This window comes from Chiloscyllium punctatum, chromosome 1 (assembly GCF_047496795.1).
Source record: "Chiloscyllium punctatum isolate Juve2018m chromosome 1, sChiPun1.3, whole genome shotgun sequence".
NCBI lineage: Eukaryota > Metazoa > Chordata > Chondrichthyes > Orectolobiformes > Hemiscylliidae > Chiloscyllium > Chiloscyllium punctatum.
The window spans coordinates 45,663,799-45,676,269 of NC_092739.1; the positions used below are offsets into that span (position 1 = coordinate 45,663,799).

Sequence of the window (12,471 nt, forward strand, 5' to 3'; positions counted from 1 at the left end):
GGGTGGCAGCAGGGGGCACAGCTTATATCCTCTAATTCTTCTGGTATGTGTAAAACCATTAGGCTGTTTTGGAAACTGTTGACCTTGTTGAAGGTGGAAAGGCTTGTGGATTTAGGAAGTTCAGCCAAAGAGATCTTGGCAAGCTCTTTACCATTGTCTAATAAGTAACTCAGCAGAATGGAAACGGCAAACAAAGGCATGTCCAATATAAAAAACTAAAATAGTCTACATAATAAAAATAATTGGTATGCTGCTCAGAATCATAGATGGACAGCCTGGAAACAGACTGTTTGGTCCAACTCATTCACTTCACGCATGTGGCCTTCTAGGCCATTGTGTATGGCCTTTTGAATGAATCCAAACTTTGCAGAACAAATCTTTTATTTTTTATTAATGTTTTTTCCAATCCTTTATTATTTTTATTTTAAACTTAAAATGAATGTATTTAAAATATCAGAGTAAAAGAAAATTCAACAAAATAATCCTCGCAGACTGAAGAGCATATAATTGAAGTTTCTTGGATGCGGCCTTATTAGATTAGAACTAACAATGCGGCCTTCCAACATAAAAAGGTTCCCCACCTCTGACCTAGTCCCATTTGCCAGCACTCAGCCCATATCCCTCAAAATCCTTCCGATTCTTATACCCATCCAATTGCCTTTTAAGTGTTGTAATTATACCAGCCTACACCACTTTCTCGGGCAGCTCATTTCATACACACACAATCCTCTGTGTGAATAGGTTGCCCATGAGGTCCCTTTTGAATCTTTCCCCGCCCTCGAGTTTGGAACTCCCCTAAACCAGGGAAAATATCTTGCCTATTTACTTTATCCCATGCCCCTCAAGATTTTATAAACCTCCATAAAAGGTCACCGCTCACAGCCTGTGTCGCTCCAGGAAAACAGCCCAAGTTTATTCAACCTCTCCCTTCAACCTTTTTGAATCTTTTCTGAACCTTTTCAAGGTTTCTCAACTTTCCTATAGGCAAAAGATATCTGAAATCAGCTAACTACTGCTGACCAGAGGAAATGTAGAAACTAATAGAAGTACTGTGGGATGTGTTTTTTGGGAATCCGCAAGGGAAAAAAGAAAAATCAATGGACATTAACCTACCCTTTCCTCCACGCAGAAGACAAGTTATCTGTGAAAGGTTGGTTAAATAAATTACCTGTCAGTTCAGTGATATCTTGAGGAGTTTGGATTGTTGCTGGAGAGTCAGTGTAACAATGACTTACAACATGCTGTGACAAGTGTTGCAACTAATATTATGCTCTGGCATAGGATTAATAATTCATTAACTTTGCTTTTGGTGGCACTTTAATTTTTTAGGTATTATTGTATTTCAGTGTTATAACGGTAGATTTCATGCCTACATGGGCACCGAGTGGAGCATGACGTAATCTGAAACAACACTGATTAGAACAATTAGAATCCCTAATGTGGAATCAGGCCCTTCGGCCCAACAAGTCCACACCAACCCTCCAATGAGTACCCCACCCAAATCCATTCGCCTACATTTACCCCTGACTGATGCACCTAACCCACACATCCCTTAACACTATGGGCAATTTAGCATGGCCAATTCACCTAACCAACACATCTTTGGACTGTGGGAGGAAACCCATGCAGACACAGGGAGAATGTGCAAACTCCACATAGCATGTTTAATCAAGACTCATGGTAGAATTACTTTCTTCTTGTCTAGTTCTGGGTGACTATACCATTAAAAAGTATGCAATTTTAATCCAGAATAAAGCAAAACATTGGTATCAAATATTTCAGAAAAGTTTCACTTATGATACCAAGAATAATTACTTAACACGTTCGCTCTTCATTCACCTCAAAATATGCTCATCTTGAAACCTCCCATCCCAGGGAAAATACATCTACCATTAACCCTCTCTATAGCCCTCATGATTTTATAAACATCTATAAAGGTCACCCCCCAACCTCCTATGCTCCAGTGAAAAACATCCCAGCCTATCAAGCCTTTGTTTATATACCTGGTACCATCCCGATAAATCTCCTCTCTACCCTCTCCAGATTAATAACATCCTTCCTCTAATAGGGCAACCAGAACTGGACACTCCAGAAGTGGCCTCAATGTCCTATACAACCTCAACATGAATTCCTTTTTAGTATAGGAATTGGGTATGAGCAATGAAAGCAAGCATACTAAATGCTTTGTGAATCACTCTGTCCAAATGTGACACAAAAAGTATGTATCTGAACCCCTAGGTCCCTCAATTCTGCAACACTACCCCAAGTCCTACCATTAATTGTTTATGATCCTTCTGTAATCTTAGAAAACCTTCTTCGTTCTACTTTGCCTTTACTGTCATCCGCAGACTTACTAACCATGTGTCTCTATTCTCATCCAAATCATTTATAACAATAAGAACATTACAACCAGGAGCAGGAGCAAGCCATCTGGCCCTTCAAGCCCACTCTGCCTTCAATAAAATCATCGTAAAACATTTCCAGGCCTCAGCTCCACTTACTCACCCTCTCCTAAGAGCTCTACTATTCAAAACATTATCTGAGCTTTAAAAACATTCAACGAGGTAGCCTCAATTACTTTACTAGGAAGGAAATTTCACAGATTCCGAAACCTTTGGGTGAAGAAGTTCCTCCTCAATTCAGTCCTAAATCTGCTCCCCCTAATTTTGAGGTTATGCCCTCTTGTTCTAGTTTCACCCGCCAGTGGAAACAACCTCCCAGCTTCTCTCTTTTCTATTCCTTTCCTAACTTTATGTTTCTATAAGATTTCCCCCTCATTCTTCTAAATTTCAATGAACATACAGAGGAACCTCGATTATCCAAAGGACACGGGTGGGGAGTATTTCGTTTGGTTAATCAAATGTTGGATTATTGAATGCCGGATAACAGTTCAGCCGAGCATCAGGACTTCGATTATCCGGCAAGATCACAAACGCTGGATAATGCTGTATTCCCAGCCTACTCAGTCTCTCCTCAAAAGCTAATCCTCTGAACTCTGGAATCAACCTAGTGAATCTCCTCTGCCTCCCCTCCAAACGACAAACAAGAGGACCCAGAACTGATTCTGTGGAACACCTCTGATGATGGGCCTCCAGTCTGAAAAGCAACCTTCTCCCACCACTGTCTCCTGCCATTAAGGCAATTTTTCACCCAATTGGCAAGCTCATCTTGAATCCCATGTGTTCTAACTTTACTAATTAGTCTAAAACACAGAACCTTGTCAAAAGCTTTACTAAAGTTCATGTAAACAATGTCTACTGCTCTGCCCTCAGTCTTTTTGGTAACTTCCTCAAAAAACAATCAAATTAATGAGACACCTCGAACAAAACCACACTGACTTTCCCTCTCAATTTGTGCCTCTACATATTTATAAATCCTACTTTTTAAACTATCATCTCTAACAACTTACCCACAACCAAAGTCAGACTCCCAGATCTATAGTTCCCCGGTTTCTATTTACAACCATTTCTTAAACAAAGGCATAACATTAGCCACCCCCCAGTTGTCAGGCACCTCACCTGCAGTTATAGATAAATGCAAATGAAAGATTTAATAAAGACATGAGGCTTTTTTTTTTAAAACACCAAGGGGGAATTCATCTGTGGAATGAATTCCCTGAGGAAGTGGTGGATATGGGCACAGTTACAGTGCTTAAAAGATACTTATGTAAGCACATGAAAGGTTTGGAGGGATATAGGCAGGAGCAAGCAGCTGGGGCTATCTTAGTTTGGGATTATATTCAACATGGACTGGTGGACCGAAGGGTCTGTTTCCATGCTGTATGACTATGTAATAGAACAGCTTTTCATGCTATAGGTCTTTTTGACATGAAATTAACAGATACTCATTTATGAATGATTCCACCAAGTGAATGGTCACAATGAAGGATTACCATTAAAAGTGAACATCCCTGATCTAAGACATTATCATGTCAGAATTCACTCAGTACTTTAGAAACAGAACTGGCAGCCAACCTATGACTAACAAGTTCAATACCTTGATGATACGTAGCGGCTTGCTGGGATTTGCTTTATCCAGATAGTTAATGTAGCCAGAAAGTGAAACGCTCAGCAGATGATTATTCTGCCACAAGCAGCCCAATTGTTGATCCATTACATCACTTCCCATAGTAAATGTTGTCACTGCACTGTTGGCTTCAACATCCCATAGTTTAACAGTCTTATCTCCAGAAGCAGAAATTAGGTGCGTACTATCAGCATTCCAACTAACCTGTCAAAGGTAAGTGACAAAAGTTAAAATATGGTAGTTCAAACAAACAATTAAAAAGTTTAAGTCACTGCCACCTTATAAGAGTTGCTAAAATTACAAGCAAGTCAACACGCACAAGAGTTTCAAACTGCATACTGAATTGAACTTTGACACAGTATCACTGGCTTCAACATGCTAATTGTTCAAAACAAAAAAAGTTGGAAAAAATGCAAGAAATTTTAAAAAGTTTTAAATGCATTAGCCACGGAATTAGGGAAATATAATACAAATCTGAAACTTTCGCTTAACATTTAAACAGACATCAAATGTGAAGATATAGTTAAAAGCTATACAAAACAACAAACAGTTTAACAAATGAAGGAGAATAGCTGCAAGCTCAATTTTGATCAATCAAACATAACAAGCAAACTTAACATCATAACTGATGGACCCTAAAACAAACTTACGGCATATACACCTCCATTGTGGGCACTGGAGCCTCCAAGAGCACATATCTGATTTCCATCCTTCCCATTATAGATAAAAATCTATTATGAAAAAGTATACACATTACTTCAAATGGGACACCAAAATAATTAAGAAAAAGTTAAAATTAAGTATTCAACTTTGCAAGAAACTACAGAATATATTTGTATGCTGAAATATCTTTAAAAATGTGCAAACTAAATACCACTAATTACAATAACGTAGGAAACAAATTTTTTAAAAAATGCCTTCCAAATCCTAGTGAGTTTTGAGAAGATTTGTAACTCAGGTTGAGGAATCACAGCCCTACTCAAAAAAACTTCAGAAATCTGGAGAATTAAGAGAAACCAGACAGATCCAACACACCACTCTTCTACAGTTTACCCAAACTTCACAAACCAGGAGCCCCCCCCAAAACCCATAGTCTCACTAGCTGGAACATCCACTTACAGATTGGCCAAGGAACTACACCAAAGACACTTAGAAGACAACTCCCGCCACTCCATCCAAGAATTCCAAAAGATCAAAGACACTAAGAGGAGGATGAAATAATGGTCTCCTTTGATGTAACAGCCCTGTTTACATCGATCAAGCTAGTGGACCTATGCCTTACCACACACCCTACTTCAACAACAAAACCTACAGAAAAACAAGTAGAACACCCATGGGATCTCAGAAATCAGGGTTCTTAGCAGAGGCAGTAATGCAGAGATTTGAACAACCAGCTGTGCCAACCATCCAACCCAAACTTTGGGTCCGCTATGTGGATGACATCTTTGTCATCATTAAATGAAACAAATTAGAGGTAACCTTCAAGACTATCAATAATACTCTTACCAACTGGAGAACTACAGAAGCAATCACCCCAACATCCATAAATGAAGCAGCATCAGAACATTATTTCAATGAGCCACCACACACTGCTGTCCAGAGGAGCTACGCAGAGCAGAGGAAAATCACCAAAACCGTGTATTAAAAAAAGATGGGTATCCAATGAACACAATCCGCCGATTTCTCAGCAACAAACCCGAACAAGCAGGTAAAACACGTCCAGAAACCCCAGCCACTCCTCCCCTACATCAAAGTTATCTCGGAAATGACTGCCAGACTACTCAGACCCCTTGGCATCATGGTAGCTAGCCCAAAGGCCCACCAACACAGTAAAACAACAGCTAACGAACCTGAAAGACCATATACAGACAACAAGCAAAACTAATGTCATTTACAAAATACCGTGCAAGGACTGTAACAAACATTACATTGGACAAACAGGCAGAAAACTAGCCACCAGGATTCATGAACACCAACTAGCCACAAAAAGACATGACCCTCTCTCACTAGTATCCTCATATGGATGAGGATGGACATGACTTTGACTGGGACAACACATCCATCCTAGGACAAGCCAAACAAAGACACGCACAAGAATTCCTAGAAGCATAGCATTCTAACTGGAACTCCATCAAACAATACATCGTGTTAGACCCCAATCTACCACACCCTGAGAAAAGGAACAGGAAATGACATCACCAACCCAAAGAAACCCATACATATAAATAGAAAGCAGGAATTTTCAGCAGTGTTTCGCCTGAGGCCCACTGAAGATGTTACCCAATAGGGTGACAAAATATCTGGAAATGAACTTCCAAATCCTTCTAAAGGATAATTCAGTTATCCTTTAAAACAATCTTTTTGCAAAGATGAAGCCAGTTAGTCCATACCTGATTTTCCTTTTTTAAAATTGCTTTAAAAGTTCCATCTTAAAAGCTAAATGAAAACACTAAAGAACTCTTGAAATCACAACTCTCACTACTACTTATTTGGGCCCAAAATTTGCCATTTACCCATTGTATCCTTAAATAAGGCCTAGGAAATACATTTTCCATATCCACAGGATGTGAGCAGCACTTTGCAAGTGCAGACAGTTTAAAATTGGAGCCTAAATGTTTTATGTCATTCCTGCAGTTGATTCAGTATTTTGCTGCCTTACCATCTTAAACAATGATAAATGTCAAAGATGTAATTTTGTTGCCCACCAAGATCAACTGTTGCGGTTCAAAATACTGCCAAATGTTGCAAGGTTTGAGATTGAAGTGTGCAACATTTTCAAAAGGTACATTATGGAAGTATTTCCAATTACAATCTTAACCATAAATTAATGATAGCAAAGCAAGATATGTCTACTGCATGAAGAGCAAGCTACAGAGGTATAATATTGGCAAAGAAAGGAATTATGTTAATTAAAATGAAGAACTGAACAATGACCGATTTATAACATCCACATTGTATTCATATCTGCGTGGTGATGCTTGTAGATACTTTACTCAGTACCGGTGATTTAACTATGCCTCTTGTAGACAAAAATTTGTTAAGTGGCAGAACCTGCCTACTTGAATGCATGTTACTGTCCTAATTAGGTCATACCACACAGAGGAATGACAAGTCATTTCTCTAAAGACACAAACTTGGATAAATAATTAACAATCATTGCAGCTATTTCCCAGATTTCATTCAACCAAAGAGCAATATCCAATTACTGAACTGTAATAAGATCAACTTGTCATCTTTTGGAAAATGCCACTGAAGCAAATTGTGGTTGTGAACAGATAAAACACTGCCTTGTACAAGTACTAGCTAGGTCTGTATGTTTTCATTTTTTTAAATATATAAGTCAATAGAGAATAAACTCTTCTTCCAGCGTACACATTCTCAAAAGTAAAAGCAGAAGTGACCTCAACAAATGTTGAGATGGAGCTCATAGTGCTGAAGTTTCCACCCTGAAGCAATGTAAGCAGTTGGCACATACAAACTCAGAAATGAAACACTGTACTTTAGAATAATTTATGCCTAATCTTACCTGCCCATCTGCACCAGCTGATGCAAACTTGCTTCCATCAGGCGAATACCGTAAGCAGTTAACAAACTTTGTATGGTTCTAAGGGAGAATCAGAGAAACAAGTTTACCAAATATATATGTACAAATAAAAGATATTTCTTTTCTAGGTGAGATTTTAGGAGTGATACAAGCATAAAAAGGTGCTAAACTTTAAAATGGACCATAGCAAGGCATTTTGTAAATAATTCAAGATTTTGCCACTCAATTAAATTTGTAATATATTCCTTACGTGAATGTGAGGGGTAATCCAAATTGGAAGGTATCAAATTTATTAGCAGGAACTTGAAAAGATGCCAAGGAGATAAGACAGGAGAAACACTGCCAAGCATCAAAGAGGCTTCAAAAGCAGAATGATGTCAAAGTTAAAGCACTCTGCCTGAATGCACATATTTGTAACTACATAGGTGATCTAACTGCCACTACAGAAACATGACTACACGGTGACCCCTTGTATTCAAACAGTGTCTTCCAGTTCTGGATTTCATAGAGTGAGAAAAAAAAAATCCACTTGTAGCAAACTGTCAAACCAGTTCAGAATCTTACAGGTTTCAGTTAAATCAGCTCATTCTTCTAACCACCAAGGCCCAATCTGCACAACATTGCCCCATGAGATGATCCCATCAGCTCAGGTAGCAGAAAAGTGAGCCTTCTGTAACTAATGCCCAATACTCCTCAAATAAGAAGCTGTCCATGTTCAAATGCAATATCCAAACTTTGGCTGACAAGTGGCACATGGATCTGCAAAGAAATGACAGGCAATAATTACCTCTAATAAGAGAGGATCTTACACTGTCCCTTGACATTCAATGGTGTTACCATCACTGAATCTTCCACTAGCAACATCCCACAGGTTACCACTGACCAGAAGCACAACTAGATTCGTCACAAAGTGGCTACAAGGGTCAGTCAGAGACTAGGAATTCTGTAGCGAGTAAACTCACTTCCTGATTCCCTAAAGCCCGTCTACCAGCTACAAATCAAAACTGTTATGGAATATTCCCCACTTGCTTGGATGGGTGCAGCTTGAACAACAAGCAGCTTGTCACCATTTAGGACAAACAGCATACTTGGTCTGTACCACATTCACAAGCATCCACTCCCTCTACCACCAGAGCTCAGTCCACACTTCCTGCTACTATCTACAAGATACACTGCAGAAATTCACCAAAAGTTCCTCAGACAGCACTTTCCAAGGCCAAGAACACTGCCATCCAAAGGACAAGGGCAGCATATACATAGGAACATGTGCAATTTCCCCAATATTACCGTTCCTTCATTGTCACTGGGTCAAAATTCTGGAATTTCCTCAATGGCATTGACAGTAAACCTACAACATGTGGGCTGCAGCAGTTCAAAAAGGCAGCTCACCATTACCTTAAGAGCAACCAGGGATGAATAGTAAAGGCTGGTCAGCAGGGAACTCTTACGTCCCACAGTGAATTATAAAAGATCAAACAGTATACAGAACATTAGGTAGCAAGACATTCCTACTTTATACTTCAACCACTTCCCTTGCAAGAAAGGGCAACATGCCATTTGCCTTCCAATTCCTTACTGCCTCCACCCATCTTAACTTTGAGACTGGTGTACATAAATCCCATTGTACCAAATAACCTGGTCTCCCAACTTTTTTTTTTTAAAAAAAGCCTCTGCTTTTCTATTCGTCCCAAAGCAGGACCTAATTTTTCCACATTAAAATCTACTGAATCTAACTCTGTACACGGTCCCCTCTTCACAACTTGCTTTCTGACCTTTGTACTAAATTTGGCTGCAATATTAGAAGTCACTTTATAAAGTAGCTATAATAAACTGCAAATAGTTGAGGCTCGAGCACTGATCCATGTGGCATTCCACTAGTTACAATTTAGCAAACTTAAATGGACTATCTTATCCTGACTGATTTGGGATAGTCAGTCAGCCAGCCAATGCTCTGTCCACACTAATGTATTAATCCCACCACCATAAACTTTTGTCTGGTATAATGTCCTATTAGAAAACAGATTATCATTTCCATTTTGGAAATCCAAATACACTTGCACCTTCTAGTTTCCATTAATTCACTCTGCCTATTAACTCCTCCAAAGTTGTGTCAAATTTTCATAAAGTTACTTTGGCTCTGCTTGATTATATCTGGTCTTCCAGATGCCTTGCTGCTTTTCTTCAATAGTGAATTTTGGCCTAAAGTTTCCTGCTTTTTGCCTTATTCCTTTCTTGAATAGATAATTATAATTTGGAGTTTTCCAATAGAAATTGATAGGTGTACTCTAGATGGTAGATTCACCAGTTATTGTAGGACCTTTCTTACAAACTAATATTTCTTCATGTAGACACTGTCCTATGTGTACCTGTTGATTGGAAGCCTATATATTACCTACAGGTGACTTCTCACCCCCACCCAAATGGATCAGCAACTTCATCACCTAATTAAGTGATTTTGCACTGTTGTACTGAACTTATGCTTTAACAATGCTACTCCCTCTTCTTTATGCTTATCCCTTTAAAATTTCAATAGACAATAGGTGCAGGAGGCAGCCATTCTGCCATTCGAGCCTGCACCACCATTCATTATGATCATGGCTGATCATCCTCAATCAAATACTCTTGAATGTGAGGATCCCAATGTTAGTCACCTTTGTAACCATTTTTTATAGCAACAATCCTATTGTACCCAAATGATTCCCATTTGTGCTGTTCAATCATCCATCTCAGTACAAGTGCTCTACAGGGCCCTCTTGTGGTGCAGAGGAAATGTCTCTTCCCTTGAACCGAGAAACCCAGGTTCAACTCCCACCTGCTCGAGGGGCGTGTAATAAGATTGCTGAACAGGCTAATTGCAAAAATAGATGAACTATTTTTTAAAAAATGCATGCATTTTGAGAAAGTCTTTTAATCGACTTGCCACCATTTCTCCTACCTTGATCCAATTTAGTAGTGGCCGCCATGCTTTATCTCCTTGTTTTCATTGTGTAGTTGTTACTCCTACACCAGTTTGTTTTCTTATAACTTTCAAATCCTCCCCTCCATTGAGGACGTCACCTCTCACTAAGTTATTAGTTCTAAGACCTCTTTAAAACCCTAGTTAAACAATTCACCAAGACACTATCCCAGACAGTTCAAGTCAAATACCACCCAACATCACAGCTCCATAATTCCCAAATACCAGCGCCTGTCCCCCAAGAGTAGAAGCCCTATTTTTTGCACATCGACCTTTGAACCAGGCTCTCTGATCTTATTTTTTCTGATTCCAATGTACTTGATGCACTGAATATATGTGACCACTGGGTATAACAAACAAAGCATTTTGTAGACAACTCATCACACAAGGTCATTGAGATGTACAGCATGGAAACAGATGCTTTGGTCCAACTGGTCCATGCTGATCAGATATAATTTAAAATTAATCCAGTTCCATTTGCCAGCACCCGGCCCATATTCCTCTCAATCATCCAGATGCCTTTTAAATGTTGTAATTCTACCAGCCATCATCACCTCTGGCAGTTCAAACCATACACATACCACCCTTTGCATGAAAAAAATTGCCCCATAGGTCTTTAATTTTTCCTCTCACCCAAAACCTATTCTCTCTAATTCTGGACATTCCCACTACAGAGAAAAGACTTACTTACCCTATCCACATCCCTCATGATGTTGTAAACCTCTATAAAGTCACCCTTCAGCCTCCGATGCTCCAGGGTAACAGCCCCAACCTGTTCAACCTCTCGATAGCTCAAACCCTCCAACCCTGGCAACAACCTTGGGAAATCTTTTCTGAACCCTTTCAAGTATCACAACATCTTTCCGATAGGAGGGAGACCAGGAATGCACAATTTTTCAAAAGTGGTCTAACCAATCTCCTGTACTGCCGCAACATGACCTCCCAACTCCTATACTCAATACTCTGACCAATAAAGGAAAGCATACCAAATGCCTTCTTCACTATCCTATCTACTTGCAAATCTACTTTGAAGGAGCTATGAACCTACACCCAAAAGGTCTCTTTATTCAGCAACACTCCCCAGAATCTTACCATTAAATGTAGAAGTCCTGCCCCGATTTGCATTTCCAAAAGGCAACACCTCACATTTATCTAAATTAAACTCCATCTGCCGTTCCTCAGCTCATTTGCCCATCTGATCAAGATTCCATTGTACTCTGAGGTAACCTTCTTCATTACCCACTATTCTGCCAACCTACCCCACCGCCTTGTGGCCCAACATTTCAACTCCCCCTCCTACTCCGCTGAGGACATGCAGGTCCTGAGCCTCCTCCATCGCCACTCCCTTACCACCCAACGCCTGCAGGAAGAACACCTCATCTTCCGCCTTGGGACCCTCCAATCCCACGGCATCAATGTGGATTTCACCAGTTTCCTCATTTTCCCTCCCCTCAACCTTATCCTACTTCCAAATTTCTTGTCTCAGCCCCACCCGTCCATCTTCTTTCCCACGTCTCCACTCTCCCCTTTCACCTTTGCCCCCACTTCCATCCGCTTATTGCGCACTCAGCTACCTTCCCCTCTATTCCTGATGAAGGGCTTTTGCCCGAAACATCGATTTTACTGCTCCTCGGATGTTGCCTGAACTGCTGTGCTTTTCCAGCACCACTCTAATCTAGAATCTGGTTTCCAGCACCTGCAGTCCTTGTTTTTACCTTCCCCTCAGTCCCACCCCCCTCCTCATTTAGCTTTTCACTGAGGCTTCCAGCCTCATTCCTGATGAAGGCCTTTTGCCTAAAACGTCAATTTTCCTGCTCCTCAGATGCTGCCTGACCTGCTATGCTTTTCCAGCACCACACTCTTGACCCCAATTTTGGTGTAAATTTTTCAAACTTACTAACAATATTTATGTTCACATCCAAACCATTTGTGTAAAATGATGAAA

General features: G+C 40.0%; 1 protein-coding gene across 1 annotated transcript in view; it reads right to left on the reverse strand.

The window, feature by feature from the left end:
• wdr1 (WD repeat domain 1) overlaps positions 1–12,471 on the reverse strand; it is a 57,848-nt gene that overhangs the window by 27,817 nt on the left and 17,560 nt on the right. The window contains exons 6-8 of the mRNA XM_072554562.1: positions 7,553–7,630; positions 4,677–4,757; positions 3,997–4,230 (exon numbers count right to left, since the gene is read on the reverse strand). Coding sequence (XP_072410663.1) covers positions 3,997–4,230; positions 4,677–4,757; positions 7,553–7,630 — 393 coding nt within the window. The remainder of the gene's footprint in view (positions 1–3,996; positions 4,231–4,676; positions 4,758–7,552; positions 7,631–12,471) is intronic.